We start from the raw sequence: 25,317 nt of genomic DNA on the forward strand, positions 1-25,317 counted from the left end.
TGATGTGCAGATGTTATAATAGGATTAATACATGCAGCATCCTACAAGCATTTCATAAAATCTAAACACCTCTTTATAGCTCTAATATCTATTTTAGCAATACTAATGCAGAGGTGAGCCAGACTGGTTTCCAGCATTGCTTCTGTTAGTGTTCAGTGAGGCCTAGGCATCTGGGCATGAGCAAGCATCTAGGGTCTGCCAGCGACAGGTCTGGTTCAGCTCTCCACTCACCGAAAGAGCCATTCACTGGACTTCATCTTCAACAAGAACTGCTATTTCTCTAATCTCTGCTGTTGAGTTCCCTCTCTCCAACCATCATCTGATCAGCCTTGCCCATCGGTCCATCCCTTCCCCCAGGCCCTCAGCCTTTCTGTAATTTCCAGTCCATCAGCATCTGCTCTCAGACTTCTCCCTCCTGCCTTCTCTTCCTTTTTTCTTTCTTTCTTGTCAATTCTCTCCATGCTTCACTCTCCTCCACTCTTAACTGGTTTGCTCCTCCATACCATCACAAGGTTTGCCCTGCCAACCTCCAGCTCTAGCTCACCTAGAACATCTGCTTCCTCTGCTCCTATCTTTGCAATAAGTGCCTCTTATGGAAGTCCCGTGACCAGGCTGCCTTCCTCTGATACAAATTCATTCTCTCCTCCTTCCGTTCTGCCATCTTCCTAGCTCAACAACTCTACTACTCCAACTTAAATGAATCCCACACCCACAACCTCAGCTACCTTTGACTCACTCTTCAAAACTGTCCCCTCCTTTTGCCTCACTTCTCCCGCTACACAAGATCTTGCCCATTTTTTCCTCAGGAGAACACAACGTTCCCCCTCCTCTCCACTTCCCACAACTCTCCTCCTTCTACCTGTCACAGATGGAGAAGTTGTTCACCTTGTGCAGTAACTGGGGTTCTTTGAGATGTGTCTCTTTGTGGGTGCTCCACTTCAGGTGCACCTGCACCCTGCACCTTCGATCAGAGATTTTTGGTAATGGTGCCCATTCAGACTGCGCAAGTGCCCTACCCATCCATGTGTCCTGCATCGAGGCTTTATGGGGCTGCAGAGAACCACCACTGCAAGATCCCCCAAGGGAGACTCCAAAGCAGAGAGGAAGGAGGGTGGGTAGTGGAGCATCAACAGAGACACACATCTTGAAGCACTCCAGTTACTGCACAAGGGGAGTAATTTTTCCTTCTTTAAGTAGTTCCCTTGTGGGGTGCTCCACTTCAGGGGATTCCCCAGCAATACCCCCAAGGAATCAGGAGGTTCAGAGCACAGCCCAATACAGAAGAGAGAACTGCATTGCCTACAGCAGCATCTTATCTTGCTGCCGGCACCAAGGCATAATGATTACAAAAGTATGAACAGAGGACCAAGGTGCCACTCTACAGACATCTGCAGCCAGCACATCCTTAAGTAAGGCTACAGATGTATATATTGCTTGTGTGGAATGTGCGATCACTCAAAGGGGGTTGAACATCAGATCTTAATACAACTGGAGATCCACTTAGATTCAAAATAACTGAACCCTTATTTCTGTCTGCAAGAGATACCAATGGTCTGGGAGATTTTCTAAATGGTTTGGTTCTATCTAGGTAAAAGGCTAATACCCTTCTGACATCTAGGGTTTCGAATATGGCTTCTTGACTAGCCCATTGTGGTTCTCAGGAAAAAAACCAGGAGATGAATGGTTTGTTTAATATGACATTCTGGGTGCATCTTAGATAAAATTTTTGGACAGGCCTATAGCAACACTTTCTCTCTGGTGAATACTATAAAAGTGGGGGGTTTGCCATTAAAACCCCCAATTCTCTGACCCTTCGAGCAGAAATGATAGCTACCAAAAAAGGCTGTCTTCATTGATAAATCCAATAAAAAACACGTAGCTAGAGGCTCAAAAGGATGTTTCATAAGGCAATTAAGGACTAGGTACAGGTCCCACCTAGAAGCAGGATCTCTGATTGGTGGGGAGATATTTGACAAACCTCTTAGGAATCTTGGTGTAGTTAGGTAAGTAAAGATGAACCCCTGCCCTGCGGTGTATGAAAAGCTGTTATTGCCACTAAGAGAGCCCTAATGGAATTCACAGACCTGATGCGTTCAGTTTGAACAGTTAATCCAATATCTTAGGAAGAGAACAGTGGGTCAACAAAATCTCATGACTGTTACATCAAAGATGATAATATTTCCATTTCTGGAGGCAAGTATTTCTTGTTAGATTCTTTTCTACTATTTAATAAAACATGTTGCACCTCTGACTAATAAGATATCTCTATTCCCAAGAACCACTGAAAAACTATATTTGGAGTCTCAGAATCTGTAGGTTGGAGTAGAGTGTCGAACCTCCACCCTGAGTCAATAACCAAGGACTCAGCAGTTGAAGACATTCTCTTACTGTTACTTGAGGACTGCCCTGATTCTTTGAGATGAGATTTGCTAGTACAAGAAATCTGCTGGAAGGGAAGTATGCTCTGACTGTCACTGCATCCAGGGAAGCTCCTATGAAGTCCAAACGCTGGAATGAAGTCAAAACAGATTTTTCAAAGTTGATTTGAAGGCCCGGGCTTGTGAAACTGATGTCATCTTTGCTGACACCAACACTTTCTGATAAAATCTGACCCTGATCAACCAATCACCCAGGTATGGGAAAACGATTATACCCAAATGATGTAGGTGGGCAGCAACTACTGCCAGAATCTTTGAGAATACCCTTGGGGCTGAAAGAGAGCACCCTGCATTGGTCATGCACATTCTTGATTAAAAAACTAAGAAACCTGTTGTGTGAAGGGTGAATAGCCACATAAACATATGCCTCTTGTAGGTCGAGTCACAAATCAGTCTTCTAATTCTGTTTCTTTAGAATTTTAATGAGGGAATTATTGCTGCAAGGGTCACCATCCTGAATTTCTGCTGTTTTACTTATCTGTTTAGAGATCTGAGATGTAAAATTGGTCTCCACCCTCCATTCTTTTTGGGAATCAGGAAATACTTTAAACAGAATTCCCTTCTCCTGTGCTGGACAGGAACTGGTTCTACTGCTCCTAAACGCAGCCACCTCTTATGAGAATAATTGATGTAACCAGATTTCGAGATTTCCAAAACCCATTTGTCTGAGGTCATTCTCCCATGCAGCCTGAAAACAGAAGAGGCAACTTCCAAAAGGAGGCAGGGGAGTAAGATGTTGCAGCTGCACAACCTTGTCAACTGCATGGTTGAGACTCTTCAACCAAATCATCAAAAAACTATCGCTTGGAGGACACGGATGGCTCAGAAGATGTATGTGAAGGAGGTTTCTTTCTTGAGTATCTTGGTCTCTTGGCCATAGGTTTAGATGGTCTATTTATGGTAAGTTAAATATGGGGCTGGGCATTCTTTTTGTGCTGCCTCTCGTCTTATTTACAGGAGTAAAAATTCTGAGGGAGCACAGCATGTCTTTTCAATCCTTTAAAGTATGGAGCAATGTATTTGTCGAGTTGGCAAAGAGCTTGTAGCCATCAAAGGGGAGGCTTTTGATGATACTCAATCTCTCTTGGGAAACCTGACAGTTGCAATCAAGACATTCTCCTCATGATTACTGCAGTGGATATAGACTGTGCTGCAGTATCTGCAGTGTCAAAGCAGTGATGTCTTTGCCAGGAGCCGACCCTCTTGAATAATAGCCTTAAACTGGTCATGATGTTCCTCTGGCAGGTGCTCAATACAACTAAATTTGTGGTAATTTAAATATTCATATTTAGCCACAAACACCTGATCGTTTGCTCTTCTGAGCTGAAATGTGGGATTTGCAACCAAAAAGATTGAACTGCTGGTTGTCCTTACTGTACAGAACGGGCTTTAAGCTATGTTGTCTGCCTCATTCATTAATGGTTTTCACCACCAGTGAATTCAAAGCTGGAAGAGAAAATAAGAACTCCAATTCCCTGATGGGGACATAATACTTTTTATCCTCTCTCTTGCAGGTAGAGATCTGCCAGTCTTAGTGGGCTCCATAAGAGCTTCATTGACTGAAATGGCAATTCTCATAGATATTGAGGTTTTTAAAATAACTAGGAGTTTATGGTGGACTCCTAAACCTCCTCTAAGGAAATCTGAAGCATTTCAGCAGTTCACTTCATCAGTTTCTGAAACATAAGTGGTGGGAGGCATGATACATGAAGAGGAGGAAATATTAGTGAGAGGCATCATCTCTTTATCCACCCTTGCTTCTCCTCCTCTGGCATACATGGAGGCATGCACCTATGATCCTGCCACATAGGTGTCATCTGAAGAGTATCCTCCTGTATATACATCAGTGTAGGAGGGAGAGCAGTGTTTCTTAGAATAGACAGGGGAATCCTGCACCGAAATTTGAGAATCTGAGTCCTCTTCCCCATACTCCAAGAGAGGGGACAGCTCCAGTTCCAAAGAAACTATCATGTCCTTAGGGTACCTAAATTCTTGTGGTACCAATGGTATCGAAGATGGTAGCAAGTGAGAACCTGCAGAGGATGGCTTTGGTCCCCATGCAGTTAGTACCAAGCACTTGGCATGGAAGCAAGTCAGCTCAGATTTCATCAGTACTGTAAGTCGCTGAGCAATTTTGGTACTGTTGACCTGCATGTTACCGGTATCAGGTGTTGTTCTGCAGCAGGCTTAGAACTCTTCTCAACAGCATCTCTGCCATTCTGGGTATGAGTACCCAAACTTGCTACCAAGCCTGTCTTAGACAAATTCCTCTATGCCTTTGTGGTACCAGCATCCCTTAGAGCCCACATGGAACTTCCTTAGGACCCGAGATCTCTATAGCCTTCTTGTGCATTGGTGACTGAGATTTGAAGATGTACTCCTTACCTCCTTCTGCTTAGCAGCAGATGTCAATGAGGATTTTGATACCATAGATGTACTTGGTGCCGCAGTAACATCTACATCTCTAGTAGTCTCTGGTGACTGAGATCTTGATGTAGACAGGGAACTAGTGGTACTGGGAGGTCTATGTACAGGGGGTATTGAAAGCTGGTCATAATCATTAGGAGTTTAAACTTGATATTCCTATTCCCCCTCCCATCCCCCAAATCTACCCTTGAAGGAAGTGCAGACCTTGCACTTACAGGGGATATGAGTAACACCCAAACAGTGGATGCACTGGGAATGTCTATCACTGATCAGAATAGCCTCATGGTAGGAGAGGCACCTCTTGAATCCCGGGGAGCTTGGCATTCCTAAGTAAAATAATGAAAAAATAATTCCTAAAAGGGGAAACTATGAACTAACTAGAGATATGAATAAAAATCTTTTTATTTTATGATTTTTTTAAAAGAAAAAAAAAACCCAAGGGAACAACAGTTTCAACAACAATAAATGCTATAAGGTAACTGAGGATGGTTCACCCATGCAGCCCCATATAGCCTTGGCATGGGACATGTGGATGTGCGAGGCACATGCGCAAGCCAAATAGGCACCACTACCAAAAATCTCCGATCAAAGGCACAAACTTACCTCAAGTGCAGCACCCACAGGGACACTACTTGAAGAAGAAAAAAAGTTTCTCATCTGCTCCCATCCTCTAACCCATCCACTTGCCCAAGTAACTCCACCCCATCCCTGCCAGCTCCTACCACACACTTGTTATATTTTCAAATAAGCACCTTTGTGCTTCCTTTTATACTGCTCCTCAAGCTGGGGTGGAGCACCTCGTCAATATCCACAAAGCTATTTCCCTATTCGCCTTAAAAATGTCCTTTGCCATGATACCCATAAAAAAAAACCACAGTTGACAACAGTTGGGCTGCTGGTGCACTCATACCATTGCCTATCATACTGACCCATATCATTTCACCGTACTCCCTCATCAATCTGCATCCATTATCTCATCTGATACTTAGACTGTAAGCTCTTTAGGGAAGGGACCCTCTTTTTTTTCTCTGTTTGTATAGCACCTAGCAGAATGGGACCCTGGTCTATGAATAGGGCTGCTAGGTGCTATGGGAATACAAAATAAATAAGTAAATGAATAAAAAACCCAACAACATACACATGTAGGGAGACTGTCAAAAAATCAGCAATGCCACTGTGCTGGCAGACCTGGACCTCTCCTCATTCCACAATCCCTTTCCTGCTTTCTCCAGGTCAAGGACCTGCAATAGGGCAAGAACATTCGGACAGTGGTGTGGTAAAAGGCTTTATAGCACTGCTATGACTGCAAATGCTATGGGTTCAAAGCTTGCTGGGCGGGGAAGTTTTAAATTTTGCACAAGCCAAAGCACCACGTAAAAATGCAAGGAACGCAGGGTGAGTATTTCCTCAGTCCTGATATGTGCAGAAGGGGAAAGAGTCTGTACACAATTAGGGGAAGGAGGCTTGTAGTCTTAGGTACTGGGTACTAGAAGTTCACAAGGCCAGTCCAAAAGCAACAGTACTGCTACTTTCACGGTTAGCTCCCTGCACATGAAGAGACCTGCTGCAACAGAAACAGAGAGTTGCTGCTGTCATGGATGTTCTTTAAAATACACATTAAAATTAGAATAACCATTTAAACCATTCAAATAATAAGATAATTTTATAAAAGACCCTCAAGGTGTTTCCCTCACCTCATGGAAGGCAAATGCCTCATCACTACATCCAGTGCCTGGATAGTTTCAAAAGGAACACTTGGCAGCCGACCAGAAAGAGCATCATGTAAAGCCTGCAGACTCACACAGGACATCCATTTTATAGCCACCTTAAATATTCTGTCCTTCCCTTCTCCTGGAAGTGTGACCTCCAACTCCACCTGCAACAATAGGAAAACAAAACAAGATGATTCTTTCCATTTAAAGACACGAAAAGCAGGGGAGATGAAAGGGGCATAGAGTTACTTTGTGTAGAAATCTAACACTTTGAAGAGAGCACAAAAAGAAAAAGATGTAAGAGGGGAAGTGTGGAGAAACACTATCTATTAGTTTACATATTCTTACTACAATTATTATTTCCATGAATGTGCTTTCCACCTCCCACCCCTTTAAGGCAATATTACATTTTGGCAGTGCTCTTATATCAAGTGGACAGTCCCACTGGTAACATGATGGTCTGATTGCAGATATAAAGACACATATTGATGTAATACTTGTAGGAGTCAGATATTGTATAAGCAGAATTGAGCCTGGTCTGTTGTCATCATCGGCTCAGGATTCATAACTCTCCGTTCAAACTTTCCCTTCCAACGTACTGCTTATATTGTTATTGCTAATCTACTTTAAACTATGTGAAAAAGAATTCAGAAACTGTCTTCCAGAACATTATTCTTAATAAAATTTGTAAATTAGCAAAGAATAAAGCCAACTTAAGTGGTAGGGCTATTAATATGTATGTAGAAAGAGGGGACAAGGATATTTCTTTCACATATGATTAATTTGGGACTTCTTGTTTAGACTTCAGAGTAACAGCCGTGTTAGTCTGTATCCGCAAAAAGAACAGGAGTACTTGTGGCACCTTAGAGACTAACAAATTTATTAGAGCATAAGCTTTCGTGGACTACAGCCCACTTCTTCGGATGCATCCAAAAGCTTATGCTCTAATAAATTTGTTAGTCTCTAAGGTTCCACAAGTACTCCTGTTCTTCTTGTTTAGACTGCCACACTCAGGTCAAGTTTAAAAAAGGAATGTGAGGATGTATGCGCGCACGCACACACACACACACACTTTTTTTCTAACTAAATTTAAGAGTCAGGATTGTTCTTTATTTTTCTACTTTTTATTATACATTGCAAAGACATATCCGATGAAAGAGAGGTTCTTAACCTTTGTAACTACAATTACGGCTTCTTGAAATTATGCTTTTGTTTCCATTTTAGTAGCTCCCAGAAGTCCCAATCAAGTTCAGAGCTCTCACTGTGCTGGATGCTAAACAAAAAACATTAGAAGATGGTCCCTGCCTTAAGGAGCTTACAATTTCAACGTAAACAAAAGGCATCGAGTGGATTTAACAGGCAACTGGAGGGGTAAGGTTAACAGTGATAGAACCAGATAGTTGCATATATTAGCTGTGACGATTAGCTTGTTTCAGTCAAAAAACTGTAAGTAAAAATAAAGCAGAAATGTCAGTAATTCTTACTGGACAGCGCCCTAGCCATTATCAGTTGGGAATGTATCATAGGCAATTTTAAACTATACTATCTTCTGCCTCTGCACTCCTCCCAGAATAGCATTATACATGAGATAATTTGGCTTGTGGAATGAATTGTATTACTCAGAAGTGGACAATAGGAAATGGAGCCTTTCATCTCTAGGTCACCAGTTTGAATCAAGCCCAGACTGGTAATTCTCTACTGATGAAATATGCACATAAAGATTTAGGTTTCCAACAGCCATAGGCTAAGAGTTTCTTATGAGGTTTCTCCCCCCTCCCAAAAAAAAAACTTCCATCAAAATGTCTCCTCCTTACATGCAAAATACAAAGGCTAAAAGATCATACAGGGGAAGAGAGTTAGGGTATGTCTACACTGCAAATTAAACACCTGCAGCTGGCCCACATCAGCTGACTCGGACTCACAGGGCTCAACTACAGGGCTGTTTAATTGCAGTGTATGTGTTTGGACTTGGGCTAGACCCCAGGCTTTTGGAGCCCACAAGTGGTAAGGATCTCAGAACATGGGTTCCAGTCCAAGCCCAAACATTTACACCACACTTAAACAGCCCTGTAGCCTGAGTCCCACAAGCTCGAGTCAGCTGACACTGGGCAGCTATGGGTGTTTAATTTGCAGTGTAGCATACTCCTAGTGTTGACTAGCTGACTCTAACTGTATATTTCCATACTTTTTTCACTCTTATTATAACCTTGACTTATTGGATACCAGAAACAATGAAAGTGATAATCATAACTTATCTGACCATGATTATTTTTTATACTATTCTTTCAACAGAAGACTTGTTATGTCCATTTCTTTTTATCAGGTTTCAATTTACAAAGCCCCTCATCTGTGATTGGTTCTTAATCGTTTTACAAACTTGACTACTTGTATTGCAGTAACTTTGATTCCTTGAAATAAAAAGGATACGTGATTCAAGTGTTTGTATTCCAGTAACCACAAAGCCTATTCTGTGATACAGCCTAATTTAGGTAGCTACCTTACAGTCTTTATTTCTTTAGGTCACGTATTTGAGTCACTCTATATATTATTAAAAAATATGAACCCAAAAATCCTAACATGTAAAAAAACAGCTATTTTAAAAGACTACTATTAAAGGTAAGCCTTGTAAAAGAGGATGTGATAGATGAATAGAAGCCAAACTCAGACCTGATATAAGTAAACACAGGTGCAGTGAGTTACTGATTTACACCAGATTTGGCCCAAAATTTTTACTACTGAATCCAGACCCATTTGAAAAAGATCCAAGCACACTCGTCCCTAAAATATGTAGGGTTTTAAATCCAGCGTACTCAGGTTATTTTCTTCACAGAGGGTCTTGTCTGAATCAGATGTAACAAAAGGTTGTGGACATAGCCTGTCGAGACCTTTCAGAAAACGACTGACCATAGGGTGGCTAAGACAGATTGTCCCTCTGCATCTGGATGGAAGGCTGAAATGGCAGCCAGGTTAACCCTTATTGATGACCCTTATTGGAGAGCCCCTGCAGTTTGAGATGAGGAGGTAGTCCAATATAAGCGGTATAGCACTGAGTGTCAGGGATGAATGATGTTGCGCCATCCAGATTGAAAATCTCTTCCATTTGGCAAGGTAGGTAGCCCTGGTGGAGTCCGAAGGCAGAAGCTCAGTGAACTTTTGCATAGCCTCACAGATGTTATAATTGTATCTGCTCACCACCACGTGATGGTTAGCAATACAGAGCTGCAACCCCCCAGTTGAGTATATTTTCCTCCCCAAAAAGTCCAATTTCTTGGCCTCATGGTTCTTGGGAGAGGGCCCCTGGAAGCTCTGTTGCTCACTCTGGTTAGCAGCATCAACTACCAGGGAGTCTGGCTGGGGGTGTTCATACAAGTGTTCATACCCACGCGAGGGAACAAAGTACCTCCACTTGTATCTTTTGGCAGTTGGCAGCAGCAAGGACGGGGTTTACTGCAGAGTCTTGGTGGCATCGCTAATTGTTTTGATCTGCAGTAGCACGATATGGGATGGCCCGGGAGGGGAGAGAATATCGACCATTTGGTCGGCTTCCTCCACTACCACCTCCATTTTGATATTCAGGTTCTGGGCCACCCGTCTCAGCAGCTGCTGAAGGACCCTACTGTCCTCTAAGGCCAGAGTAGTCAAGGTACCCACCACTGATTCATCTGATGATGAAGAGGATGAGAAGGTGGCCAGTACTGGGGTCTGTTCACTGCTCTCAGCCCCACAGGAGTCCCGCGGGGCAAGGAGCAACACTGCCGGGACCGCAACTGGCGATAGGATGGTGGCCAGGAACACTGCCGAGGTCAGCGCCGCAGCCGGCGCTGCTGTGGGTGAACCTGAGACTGAGGCCACTGATGCCGATTTGGAACCCTGGCTTTGATGATAGGCCCAAGGTGTCCAGAAGGGCCACTGAGGAGCCTGCCACTGGCCCTGCCAGGGCGCCGGGTAGGGATACTGATCACAGCGGGAGCGGGATCTTCTCCTTCTACTAGAGGGTGAGGACTCCACTTCCGACTCAGAGGTTGCTGATTGTGATAACCAGGGAGGAGCGGAGTATGGTGCCGGGGAATGGTGCCAACTTGGGGAGTGGAGCAGCTCTCCTGCAGAGACCCCTGGTGCTGCAGGCCAATGCAATGGGGATGGCCTCATGGCAGACATCATCGCTGGCTTACCTACAGAATGTACCAGGCTTGGGATCGGTGTGGGTAAGGGTGGCGCCATGAGTACCAACAGGTCCACTGCCACCTTGAACACCTCCGGTGTCGAGGGGAGCTGTATGTCCTCGCGGCGGCAGCCTGGTGCGTGGCGCGGATCTGGACTTGATTGGACCCCTCCTGGCGCAGGAGTCAACGGGATCCCAGCCAATGGAGTGCCCAATGGGGGCTTGCTGGTTAAATGGTCCTTAGACCTAGCTGGGGAGCGCCCTCTGTTCACCTTTTTCTTTTTACGGGGCACCAGAGAGTGAGAGCGGTGCCTCACCAATGCCTGCCTGTGGGCTGAGCCGGGGCAGTGCCGAGGGTCTCTGAGTCCTTCCTTGGCTCCGGTTCACACGTCAATGGTGCCAGCGTGCTGTGCACCAAGGATGCGGTGCTTGAGGCCGGGTCTGGCGCGGTGGGCTCCGAATGGGCCCGAACTGCTGCTTCCATAAGGAAGACTCAGAGGCACTGCTCTCTGTCCTTAAGGGTCCTGGGGCGAAAACCCTTACAGATTTTACAGCAGTCTCTGAGATGCCCCTCTCCAAGCCACTTAAGGCATGGCGAAGGCAGGCCACTTCTTGGCATAAACCTGCCACAGTCCGAGCACGGTTTAAAGCCCGGGAACCGAGGCATACCCGGTGCTGAATAAAGACGTCAGGGGTAAACACCCCTCCAAAGGAAACTTATAAGAAAACTATCTGAACTATAAACTACTCTATTGCTAAATGCAATTATGTACATGAAGAGAGATACTGCAAAGCATGCGCTTGTTGAAGCAAGAGCGGTAGGAAGTTCCAGCTAGCCATCACAGGCTGTAAGAAGGAACCGAGGTGGGGTCAGGGCAGGGCCCTGTATTGGGCGCCATGAAGGTGCGACTCCAGGGGGCACCCAGGGCCACCCTATGGATACCGCTAAGGGAAAAATCTTCCGGCTGTTGTGCACATACCTGATTGGAATTGACATGAACAAGCACTCGAAGAAGAACAGAGTAAAGCAGGACACGATTCTGACTCAGGTCACGTGGCTATAAGAAGGAACTAGAGAGGTGTTGACTCACACTACCTCTTATACTCTTGGTCAGGAGCCCAAGGAGAGCTGGTGCGGGCCAACGGACACTTCTTTGAAGAATTTCCTGACTCAGGAGCCTGGCGTGCATGTGTACTGATGTATGGAACACACACACACACACACTTTAATTATCCTGAAGCAAACACTTAATATATACACCAACAGGTTTCAACTGAACTTGGATCAATTTAGCTTAATGTGCTAACTTCTCAAACTAAATCTGTTTAAGCATGATTTAAACTGGCTTATGTGTGTTTATATTAGAGGTTTTTTCCAGAATAATCAAATCAATGTATTTACCCCCGTGCAATTTTTCTATTATAGACAAAGTTTTACATATGATAGGAGAAACATTAAAGAAAAAAGTCCCTAAACTCTGTCTTGGTCCACACCTTGGTCTTTGTTGGGAAGAAGAGGAGAGTTAATTTAAGGTTTTTGTCTAATTGTGAGCCAATTATATACATAAAACAACTTTGCTCAGAACACACACACTCTGCATGAGATTAAAACATTCTGCCATTAGCCCTTTGTAAACTATCAGAAAGAATCCCCCGGCATCTCCACAAGAGGGTCTGAAGGCAGAAGCTCAGTGAACTTTTGCATAGACTCACAGGTGTTATAATTATATCTGCTAATGACTGCGGGGAGGGGGGGGGGGGGGGGGGGGGGGGGGGGGAAATCCCCCTGCAGCTGCCAGCGGAATCCCCCGGCAGCTCCTAGCCGCCATGGGGGGGATGGAGGGCGGAGGGACAACGACAGGACAACAATCCCCTGGCAGCTCCCCAGCCGCTGCAGGCGAGGAGGGAATCCTTAATTGCTGCTGTCGTCGAGGGAATCTGCCAGAACTCCCCAGTCTGCAAGTGCTGGGGACCCCCAGATCTCCCCAGTCCCCAGGGGCGGTGGGGGATACCCATAAATTCACCAGACACCAGGGGCAGGGCAAGGGGGAGGGGGGAATTCCCCTGCAGCTCACTAGCCGCTGCAAGCAGCAGAGGAACCCCCACAGCTCCGTTGCCTGGGGGGGGAAATCTCCCAGAGCTCCCCAGTCAGCGAGGGATCCCCCGCAGCTCCCCAGCCACCACAGGCAGGGGTACCTCCCAGCCATGGGGCAGGAGCCACAGCAGGGCAGGGTGCTTGACTCTCCTCCCTCCCCATTTTGTCATGGATATTTTTAGTAAAAGTCACAGACAGGTCATGGCTTCCGTGAATTTTTCTTAATTGCCAGTGACCTGCCTGTGACTTTTACTAAAAATGTCCATGAGAAAATTGTAGCCTTAACTATCAGTTGCTGAGGTTAACTATCTCCAGCTGTTTGATTTACAGCAATAACTCCCTCTATGTTATCTAACAAAACTTTTAAATAAGTTAGCTGCTGGGTAGAACCCTAGTGCATCGGGGGACACTCACCTCTTGTAAGTGCCTCTTAGAGGCTGGGTCTGATACTACAGAACTTTTCCTGCTCCTGGTGCCCCCTATAGGTTGTCAACCTCGTTAGGCAGTTCTTCAGTGTCTCTTCGCTCCAGCCAACTCACAGAGTCAAAATGAATGAACCCCTTCCGGTGTAGCCAAGAGTTCAATGAACTGTTGGTCCTCACCAGGGTCTTCAGCCCCGTCTCGTGGCTCTTTATATCCCACCCCTCACTCGGGCTTCTAAACAAGCTTTGTACCCTTCTCAGGGCTTAGGTCACTTCCCCAGTGGCTGGTGAGGGAACCCAGGCCCACCCACTATTCCAGTTTTCAACCCAGGGACCCTGTAAACAGCAGCCATGTACAGTACTGCTTCTTTTAATCCCATCAATTAGTTGCTGCTACCTTCCTTGGGCCTCTTCCCATCTAGTCTCTAACTCTAAGGTAGTGACTGGAGGTAGAGATTTCAGGTCCTCTCTCTCCAGTAAAGGCAGCCAGTCAAGCTCCTGTGGCCAGAGCAGCACACACTTCCTCACCCTTCTGGTCCCAGCCAGGAACTGATCACCTCAGGTCCTGCAGCTCCTTTTATCTCAGCCTACTGGGCTCTGATTTTATGCTTCTTTGCAGCCTTTCTTGGTAGGCCTGGAGGACCCACCTTTGCTGCTCCTTCCTGGGGGGAAGAGGTGGATATAGTAGGATTGCTGGGCCTCCAATAGGGTGCCACAAAGGGGCAGGTACACCCCTCACACCTGGATACTTCTTCCAAATTTTAATTACAGTATTCACTTAGAAGCAAACACTGGAATTAAAGTTCAAAAACTATTTCCGCTATACCCCCCCATTTTCATTCTCACAGCTTTTGAGGCATTTTTCATGCTTAGTTTTTAACTAAAACCAAAGTTTTCGAGTGCAGGAATTTGAGGTCAGTTGTTGCAAATGTGTGCCCTGGGGAAAGGTAGAGCAAGAATTCTGAGGATCTGCCAGTTGCGTCTTCCCCTGGCAGCTGCAATTGAGACTTTCCCCATTTTGAGAGGAATATCATCTCTACCCAGAATGCCAGGTCTGACCTCAACTCCTATACAGTTGAACAGAAGGAAACCCATAGGAATGGCAAGTCTAGATGAAAGATAAATATGTTTCCTGCTGAGAAATTGTTGCCACACTTAATTCCCTCCACATATCATTTAATACAGACGGACTTTTGAATTTAAAGCATCAAGAGTAGGGCTCTCTTTCACAAACATGTATGATGACAGTCCCTGCACTGAAGAGCTTATTCGAGATATAAAATGTAATTAAGACCATTTAAAAAAACTAAAAAACTAAAAAAAACCTAAACTAAATGCAAAATATCTAGGTTAATTCAATACTGAGGTTACAGTAAAACAAAAAGTAAAGAACTCAGAGATTCAACACCAGCATTAGCTTATCCACCAGACATGTGTGTGGTATTTTCTGTGTGTTTTTCTGGTTAAATGCATAGTTTAAAATATTTCTATTTGTCATAGAATGGACACTAGAAAATATACAAGTTGGGCAATACTGCTGTTGCAAATTAACTTTTGCAGTATAGGCTTCAATAGGACTTGCCAAACCCATGAAGACAGCTTTAGAAATTAGAACTACATTTGCTGAAAATACTTTAGAGATTCTTGCTTGAGTTAAATTCTGTAGGAACACAGAAGATATCTTCTAAGAAGTAAACAGATACCAAATTCTTCGCTTACAAAATGTAAGAGTCTATTGGTCTCTGAGAATCTTAAATCCTCATAGTTTTCTTAGATATTAGTTTATGGTTAAGTAATAACTATTCGATAAGATAGGGGCACAATACAATCTTTTCTGTAGCATACTTATTTGATACCATTATACAAATGCCTATTTTATGGTAATGACTAGAGGTCTGGTTGAGCCAGGTACTGTACAAACACATTGTAAGAGACAGCTAGGGACAGTACGGTTTAGCGTATAGAACACTGGACTGGTGCTCAGGAAGCCCCAAGTTCTATTCCTAATTCTGCCACTGATCTGCTGTCTGACCTTGAGCAACTCACTTCATCTCTCCAAACCTCTGTTTCCCTTCTCACCCTTTGTCTATCTTGTCTATTTAAACTGTAAGCAACCTCTTCAGGGTCTCTTACTGAGAATTTGTACAGTGTCTAGCACAGTGAAGCCCTAATATTAGTTGGAGCCTCTGAGCACTACCATAATGCCAGTAATTAATAATAAGATTGTCCCTACCCTGAAGGGCTTGCATTCTAAATGGACAAGTATTATAATATGAACTCAAACCACAGACACAGTGTCAGTTATTTTATCTGGAATTTGTGTCAGAATGCCCTAATAAGACTGGTCTTTGTCTAGAGATTTACTCTAAGTATAAAATCACTTGGTACCTGAAAGGCTTGAAGTCACAATGTGAGATGCCATTATATTACAACCTCTGGCTAGAAACTTATTTTTAAAACTTACTTTATCCCTCCCAATAGGAAGTGGCATAGCTGTATATAGGTTTTTTCTTCCATCAAATACTGGTTTACGATCCCCAAAGATCTGTGTTTTAAAGTGCTGGACCATATGCTCAACTATTTCTCTGAAAATATAAAGAAAATTAAGTTATCACATAATTTGAACAGAGTACCAAAAGAACCCCAATATGTTTATGTAATCAAAAGGAAACAAAAATACTGGCTATTACATGAACAGCTCAGCATGAAAGATCAGATTTATTTAATCATCTGAGGAGACAACGGAAGTTGATTTTATGCAAAAAAATTTCATAGAACAAACTGTTTCTGTTTTTTGGGACTACTAAATTTGATCCTGGTTTCTCATTGGAAAGTTTATAGCCCCAGTGTTTTACCTACAGTTTATTCTATGCAAATAGAACACGTACGTAATATAAGCTGCTCTTCTCCATGGCTCCCATCTGCAGAACAGGACTGATGGGCTAGGCAGCAGGACAGCACAGGGAAAGGCGGAATTTAGGAGAGGGATAGATGATCCAATGATTTGGGGCTGTGCACAATGCATACACCAAATTCCTCTGCATCACACTCAAATAACAATCTTGACTCTCACCTCTACTCCTGGGGGAATTCTGTGCCACTGTGCATGCGCTGAATTTATGTCCCCCGCAGATTTCTTTGCTTCCTCACAGAAAAAATAACTTTCTGATGGGGAAGCAAAGAGAAATCACAAGAGCGGTCATGCAACCCTCCTAGGCAGTATGTTTTGGGTGCCCAGGGCAGCCGGCAGAGAGGTAAATCACTGTGGGGCAGAGGAAGACCCAGCTGGTGGCTCCTATCCTGTGCAGGGCTTAGCTGCTAGTCCCGGCTGGGTTGGGGAGGACGGGACTTCCTCTTCCCCTGCATGGCATCCGGGGCTGTATCAGACCCACCCCCCAGATTTCTCCCCCAGCTGTAGGAAGCTCTGTGAACTCTCCCCCACACTGATCGCTCCTCAGCTGCAGGGGGAGGGATCACTGTACAGGGATCTGCTCTCCCATCCGCCCAACCCCTGTGCATCCAGACCCCCTCATACCCAGACCCTCCCGCTGAGCCTCCCCGCCACACTCAGACACACCCCCCCCCCGCTGAGCCCCAACCACTTTCACCTGGACTCCCCTGCAGAGTCCCATTACCACTGCACCCAGAACCCCCCCCCCCAAGCCCCTATGCATCCAGATTCCCCCCACACCCGGATCCCCCACTGAGCCACCCCGCACCCAGATTGCCCCACACAGAACCTTCTCAATCCACACCTGGATCCTCCCACACTAAGCTCCTCTACATTTGGATCCTGCCTTGCTGAACCTGCCTGCCCACACCTGGTGCACTTGGCACAGAGGAGCATGGCTCTGGGGTGTTTCTGGGGCAAGCTTGGACCTTGCACTGTGTCAGGGTTGGGTGTAGCATCACCACTGGAGTCTGTGTTCCGGAGGAAGCTGCACAGTGATCTCCCACCTCTGTATAGTCAGTGGCTTGTGCTCCCCAATACCATGCTGGAACCTCCACATTTATTTGACAAATAAAATTTGCAGAATTTTAAAATATTGTGCACAAAATTTTTAAATTTTTTGGCACAGAATGCCCTCAGGAGTAGGTGAGCTCGTATTTTTTCATGTAACAACAACAGCGTTTACCAGTACATATAACTATTAAGACTACAAATTAAAGTGTGATTGGAATTATAGGTTGTGTATTAGAATATGATGCAGAGGAATTTGGAATGTGTATTGTAGCTGGTTATATGTTAGATATGCAAATGAGTTTGTAGTGGAATTTGTAGTCTATTGGAATTGTTCTATTCTCAGATGCCAACATCTGAGTTTAAATCTCCTGAAGGACATCACTGCGGCTAGATATGCATTTAATCTGAAATCCATGAGGCACTTCATCTTGAAAATCTAGTTAACATGGGAGGTACATACTAGAGTGGTATGTGCCAGTACAAAACCCTAAGACAGAAGTCTGAGCGTGTTTAAAGTAGTGTGAAGAATGAATATTGCCTTAATTGGTGATTTCCTTGACATTTCATAAATTCAGATTTTTTTTAAGGCAAGAAGGGACCATTTTTATTATCAAGTCGGACCTCCATAACATAGACAATAAAACCGCACTCAATAATTTCAGCTTCAAGCCTGTAACTTCTAAGTGAGCTGTAACATATTGCTTTAGAAAGATAACCACTTTGATTCCTCTCATCTCCTCCAAACAGATCCTCTTAGATTTAAATACTTCAATAGAGAATCCACTACATTACTAGGTAAATTGTTCTGATGGTTAATAACACTCACTATTACAATTTTATGCCTTATGAATTTCTCCAACTTCATCTTCCGCAATGGTGTTCATGGGTTTTGGGATGGAGCAATATTAACTATAAGCAAATTAAGTTTTCTGTTTGAGTTTGAAGTAAAAAATTCAGACTTCACTAGGTTTGTAAATCAATTTTTCTCTTCCCACACTGCATTGGGAAAACAGATATAGCATGGAATTATGAAAAGCACAAATAGGATCATTTCCAGTAAATGGCGTCTCTTTATCCAGGTTCTTACAATGGCCTTCATCACCATATCATAATGGCTACAGACAAGTTAAGGCCAATCTGGGCAAACAGTTATATGTATTCAACTTTATACTGGTAAGCAACTACCTATTGTGAACATGATTTGCCCTGATCTGCACTGACGTGGTCACCATTACATCAGTTAACAAGACTCTTCATAATTTTTAAACAAACCTCCACTTAGATTTTTTTCAAGTACTCTCTTATATTGATGCAACTCTACTGAAATTAATAGAGTTGCACTGGTGGAAGAAGAGAAATTGACCCAATAGAATTACTACAGTGATGATCTTAGCCCATTATGTTTGTTTTTAAGTTAAATCCAATTTTTAAAATGTTTTTAAAATATTACATTTAAAAATAATCCAACAGAGCAGGAAGATGAAGTATAGAACAGCTATTTGTGTTCCATGCATGTTAAATACTGTCTAATAAGAGTGCAGTTAGGTTAAAAAAAAAAAAATCTACATTTGTAAGTTATACTTTCACAATAAAGAGCCTGCACTTCATTACTTGTAATAGGGGAATCGAAAAATACTATTTCTCTTGCTTCCCTGGCCATCAGTAATTTGCTAAATTGATCCATACCTTTTTGGCCTTGCTATCGGTATTCATTTGCATATCTTCCATTAATACAGAAGATGACGAAGGAGGGTAATTTCTTACCTGTTATAATTTAGTTTCTCCAAAGTCCTCTTATACCAGCACAGACAAATGGGTTTACTTCCCCCTGTCAGTAGGTGAAGACAGGAAAACAAGTTGTTGGTAATATCACCTCCCCTTTTAAGGGGCTTGCTAGCTGACTCCACTTAGTTATGAACTAAGCAGTATACAACAATGGTCAAATTCACAGTTTGTGTAAACTGGCGTAACTCCACTCAAGCTAATGGAGTTGTGCCTGCCTATGCCACCAGTAATTTTGGATCAAAAGGTGAAAACTTCACTCAAAATAAGCTACGACCACCACAAAAGTCAGGTGGGATTTCTAGGTTGGTATAGGAAGACTCGGAGAAACCAAATTAACAGAAATAATGCTTGCTGATGGATATCACAAAGCAGGACGTATTCAAATGGGAAGATATTAACACATCTGATGAACAACAAGGATATCCATGTCCCCAAGTGCCCTATATGAAAGCTTGTACAGGACCCTAGCTTCTAAAAGTTCCTCTTTTTTAAAAGTGTAAATGGAGAAAAAACAAATAAAACTGGGGGAATGCAAAGCATAATGATATTACCGGTTAACTCTTCTAGGGCATTTCTCTGGCTTTATATCCAATTCATAATGGTAGATATCAATTTTAGGAATGTCCATTTCAAAGAAGTTGGCCTGTAGTTTGATTGTTCTTCCAGAAGTACCAAAATCTGGTCGAGGAGGAGGTTTAAAGGCATATCCCTGTATTGGTGGTGGCAATGGTGGAGGAGGTGCAAGTACTGAAAGAGAAAAAAAATAAAAGCACAAAGTAAAATATCACCACAAAAATTATCCACATTAGGTATATGCAGTGAGAAGAGTAACACACGCAAGCTTCTATACCATTTTATAAGTGCATTTTTAAACCTAGTCTTCACTCCTTGCTTTTTAAAAAAAATATTGATTTAACAGATGAAAACCAATGTCCTGGGCTGGAAGCCAGCAGACCTTGACTCACCTGTTCCCCAACTGATGTTAACTACTCTGTATACTTCACAACCCTTTTTATTGAGCAAGGCCACAGGAAGTAGGTTACCATTCTGTCCTTTTATAGGTGAATTAACGCAGCACCTAGGAAGCTGAACAACAACTTCTTTAAGAGCTGGAACTAGGACCCAGTTGTCTAATATGGAGGACCTAAAGCTCATTACTTAGCCACAATGCTCCTCACAAAATTAGTATGCTAAGGGCGTCGCTACGAGTTACAGCGCAATAAAGGAGCCCCAGGCGCACTAGCTCACTACCCGTCCACACTGGCAAGGCACGTAGAATGCTCTGACTCCATGGCTACAGTGCTGCTGGTACGCCACCTTGGTGAGTGGAATAACATTTGCTGCACCCCCGCTGGAGCGCCACGGTGCCAGTGTGAACGAGGTGTTGCATTACTGTGCTCTGATCAGTCTCCGGCAACTTCCCATAATCCCCTTAAGTCAAGTGGTCACTCTTCTCATTGTTTTGAACTCGCTGTAGGAATGCAGATATGCCGTTTGAAAGCTCCATTTCTGACAGCCGGTTGCTTATCTGCTCAGAGCCAGATAAGTGTGCTCCGAGACAGATTAGTGTGGAATGCTGTGTGAGAGAGAGAGGCGGGGGGGGGGGGGGTTTCTGCTGGTTTGAATTACCAAAAAACCAGCCGGCAAGCTCTCAGCCCCCCCAAAACCCGCTCTCTTTCCCCCCACCTACACACAACACACTCCCTGTCACACTCCACCCCACCCACCCCCAATTTGAAAAGCACATTGCCGTCACTTGCATGCTGGGATAGCGGCCGTTAATGCACCGTTCCCAATGCCACTGCAAGTGCCACAAATATGGCCATGCTAGTGCGCAAGCAGCTGTTAGTGTGGACAGACTGCAGCGCTTTCCCTACTGTGCTCTCCAAAGGCGGGTTTAATTCACAGCGCTCTACATCTGCAAGTGTAGCCATGCCCTAAGTCTTTTGTGCTGGCTTCAGTATTTGTTAAATGGAGCTACTCCCAAATACTGAAGCCAAACAAAAAGACCTAGCATTCTAAACTACGTTAAAAATAATAGTTAAGGTTGTAAAGGGGGATAGCTCAGTGGTTTGAGCATTGGCCTGCTAAACCCAAGGTTGTGAGTTCAATCCTTGAGGGAGCCACTTAGGGATCTGGGGGAAAATCAGTACTTGGTCCTGCTAGTGAAGGCAGGGGCTGGACTCTATGACCTTTTGGGGTCCCTTTTCAGTTCTAGGAGATAGGTATATCTCCATATATATAAAAATAATTCTGGCATTTCCTGGCTTCTAATGTGACATTGGACAAGTCACTTAAATCTAAACCTTTAAAAGGAGATTTAGGCAACTAAATCAGGCAGAGTGCTGAGCGCAGCAATGCCTAAATACCTTTAAAAATCTGGGCCTTAAAGCAAAATTTTCAGGAGGTAGCCACTGTGTGCTCCTCATTTTCTGGGTGTCAGATCTGAGGCTCAAAAGACCTAATTTTCAGATGCACAGAACACAACTCCTACTGGAGTTAGTGTAAATTGAGGTTACTCAGCACCTCTGAAAAACAATTAGGCCACAGGTGTCTCCGTCACTGAGGACCCAACATTAGCAAATTTTGGCCTTAATCTGTCTCGCAGCTCCTCAATTGTAAAAGGGGAATAACAGTACTTTCCTACTTCACAGGAGTGTTATGAAGATAAATTAAATTAATGTTTGAGACACCAGATACTACGGTGATGAGCACAATACAAAAACCCAAGAGGATTTTTTTTTTTAAATGTACTTAGGTGCAGCTTTTGAGGCCATATATACAGTGATGAGGATAAGAAGAAATGAAGCAGAGGTTCCTGTGAAAAAGATATGTGGTTGTGTAATTAAAGTTTCATAATGAATATATATGAGGGGGCATAATTAAGGTTACCCAGGCACAGAGAACAGAATCCGTCACTCTACATTTTTATAAGTTATTGTTTAATGAATTAGAAATAGCTTCCCTTTTTAATGTAGCATAAAAATGAAGACTGAAGAAAAAATAAGAAAGGTCATTGATTGAAGGAGATAAGTAACGTTTATCAAACAGCAGTTTTAGCCTGGGAAGCAGCTAACCTATATTTATTACATGAAAATAGATACAAATGGTTTAGCTTTACCACCAACAGATGGGAATTGACTTTTCTTTTGGGAAAAAAAGATTGAAAACTGTGATTTAAAGACATTTTTTAGACTACTGCTTTAAATGAAGAATTTAAAACCAAGCCATCCTGTGCAAAATGCACTATAATAATCCAGTCTGGAGTTGACAGGAAACCCAGCCATAAGAGAGCCCTAATTTAAGTACCAAAGTAAGCCAACTTTGATTAATAAGGTGCCAGTATACTGTCCCCAGTAAAAAGAGTTATTTATTATGTTTCTTATGAAAAAACATAGAAAACAAATTTGACCTTTCTACAATAATTCATCTAGTCTATGGAAGCCAAAAAATTCACACCTATCAATGTCAAAGTGCTGTAGTTTCTGTGAAAAAGGGAAGTGACAGACACTAGAAAAGAGTTAGCTACATGGCCCATTTAAAACGTCATAGGAAACTTCAAATTACATTATTCCACAAAAAACTGCCATAGAAAAATTGAACAACACACAAATTACAATCAACATTTAGGAATTCTACTCTAACCCAAAAAACAGACTTTTTGATCTTTTCCCACCCCAATTAAAATGGAAATCCTGGTGCAACCTTAACTGTGGTGGCAATAGCACTCCATCAGAATATTGTTGCGCAACGTTAGAGCCAAGAGTAGAGTTAGTGGAACACAGTGGACTCATTTGGCCAAGAGGTTCCCAGTATACAGTGCCCCACAACACGAGCTTCTTTTAAATTTTCAAAATGCTCTAAAATCCACATGTATATGGAGATTAATACATCCTGACACAACAACTTTCAGAGGTGTGAACTCATCCATTCATCTTATTAGGTGTTCTCCTTCTCCCCACTCTGAAGTCAACCTTAGTCCCTAGTGTGGAATACTCATTTTCGAGACAATCTCGTACCTTAAATTTATGTCTTTAAACCCAGAAAGTACAGAGTTATTTTACCTTAATTCCTTATTTTCTGATTTCCAGATGTTTAAATACTGGTGCCTTCGATATTCAAGGCACTGCTGGTCAACCATAACTCTGCATTAACTGTGTTTTTTGGCAATAAATTACTCCAATTTCTATTTAGTCATGACCTTAGTCCAATTAGAAAGGTTCCAAACTAGTTATGCCTAAGGGTTTGTCTACACAATGAAATTTATCTGAATAGTTATTGTGACAGATATGACAATTTCCTCTAACACCTGGGGCAAATCTTACTGAATTAAGTTAAACAGTATTCAGTTAATTATAAGTATTTTAGTTCAATATATTAAAAATGTAAATGCTGATGTATTATTGTCTCTTGTATTCATTAAATGGAGCATCTCTTGTCACTGTCCAGCAATAGTCTGCAAGCATTGATGGGCTCCATTTGCCCTGATAGCGTTTCTCCATTGTTGCAACGTCCTGGTGAAATCGCTCGCCGTCCTCGTCGCTCACTGCTCCGCAGTTCGGTGGAAAAAAAATCTAGATGAGAGTGCAAAAAATGTATCTTTAGTGACATGTTGCAACCAAGGCTTTTGTATGCCTTGAGGAGGTTTTCCACCAACAACCTGTAGTTGTCTGCCTTGTTGTTTCAGAGAAAATTTATTGCCACTAACTGGAAGGCTTTCCATGCCGTCTTTTCCTTGCCACGCAGTGCATGGTCAAATGCATCATCTTGAAGAAGTTCACGAATCTGAGGACCAAAGACACCTTCCTTTATCTTAGCTTCACTTAACCTTGGAAATTTTCCACGGAGGTACTTGAAAGCTGCTTGTGTTTTGTCAATGGCCTTGACAAAGTTCTTCATCAGACCCAGCTTGATGTGTAAGGGTGGTAACAAAATCTTCCTTGATTCAAAGGGTGGTGGATGCTGAACATTTTTCCTCCCAGGCTCCAATGACTGTCAGAATGGCCAATCTTTCTTGATGTAGCGGGAATCTCTTGCACGACTATCCCATTCACAGAGAAAACAGCAGTACTTTGTGTATCCAGTCTGCATACCAAGCAAGAGAGCAACAACCTTCAAATCGCCACAAAGCTGCCACTGATGTTGGTCATAGTTTATGCACCTCAAAAGTTGTTTCATGTTGTCATAGGTTTCCTTCATATGGACTGCATGACCAAATGGAATTGATGGCAAAACATTGCCATTATGCAGTAAAACAGCTTTAAGACTCGTCTTCCATGAATCAATGAACAGTCTCCACTCACCTGGATCGTGAACGATGTTGAGGGCTGCCATCACACCATCGATGTTGTTGCAGGCTACAAGATCACCTTCCATGAAGAAGAATGGGACAAGATCCTTTTGACGGTCACGGAACATGGAAACCCTAACATCACCTGCCAGGAGATTCCAGTGTTGTAGTCTGGAGCCCAACAGCTCTGCCTTACTCTTGGGTAGTTCCAAATCCCTGACAAGGTCATTCAGTTCACCTTGTGTTATGAGGTGTGGTTCAGAGGAGGAGGATGGGAGAAAATGTGGGTCCTGTGACATTGATGGTTCAGGACCAGAAGTTTCATCCTCTTCCTCGTCTGACTCAAGTCAGAATGATTCTGGTGCATCAGGAACCGGCAGTCCTTCTCCGTGGGGTACTGGGCATATAGCTGATGGAATGTTTGGATAATGCACAGTCCACTTTTTCTTCTTTGTCACACCTTTCCCAACTGGAGGCACCATGCAGAAGTAACAATTGCTGGTATGATCTGGTGGCTCTCTCCAAATCATTGGCACTGCAAAAGGCATAGATTTCCTTTTCCTGTTCAACCACTGGCGAAGATTTGTTGCACAAGTGTTGCAGCATGTGTGTGGGGCCCACCTCTTGTCCTGATCTCCAATTTTGCAGCCAAAATAAAGGTGATAGGCTTTCTTAACCATAGTGGTTATACTGCGCTTTTGTGATGCAAAAGTCACTTCACCACAAACATACAGAAGTTATCTGCACTGTTCACACAAGTACGAGGCATCTCTGCTCATTTTGGCTAAACAGAAATGTGTCCCTTTGCAAAATCAAACACTGACAAATAAGAGAGCACGACACTGTATGATTTCTAGAGCGGATATAGGGCAATTTGTTCAGCAGAGTGATGTAAGCTTCGTTATGATTGCTTCATCCATGACTTCTAGGAATAATATGATGCAATTCATATCATGTATGACGCAATACCAGCTTCAGATTGCATCATTCATTGTTTTGCCTAAAAAGCAAGTACTGTCCAA

The 25,317-nt window shown here is 43.3% G+C and overlaps 1 protein-coding gene across 1 annotated transcript in view; it reads right to left on the minus strand.

Annotated features, from left to right (window-relative positions):
• The window catches only part of AGO2 (argonaute RISC catalytic component 2), a gene marked incomplete in the record, with an annotated part of 112,515 nt that overhangs the window by 56,131 nt on the left and 31,067 nt on the right, over positions 1-25,317 (minus strand). Inside the window, 3 exon segments of the mRNA XM_034763669.1 lie at positions 6,560-6,741; positions 15,721-15,841; positions 19,557-19,752. Of these exon segments, the coding sequence (XP_034619560.1) occupies positions 6,560-6,741; positions 15,721-15,841; positions 19,557-19,752 (499 nt within the window).

The sequence above is a fragment of the Trachemys scripta genome, chromosome 2 (genome assembly GCF_013100865.1).
Source record: "Trachemys scripta elegans isolate TJP31775 chromosome 2, CAS_Tse_1.0, whole genome shotgun sequence".
Taxonomy (NCBI): Eukaryota; Metazoa; Chordata; order Testudines; family Emydidae; genus Trachemys; species Trachemys scripta.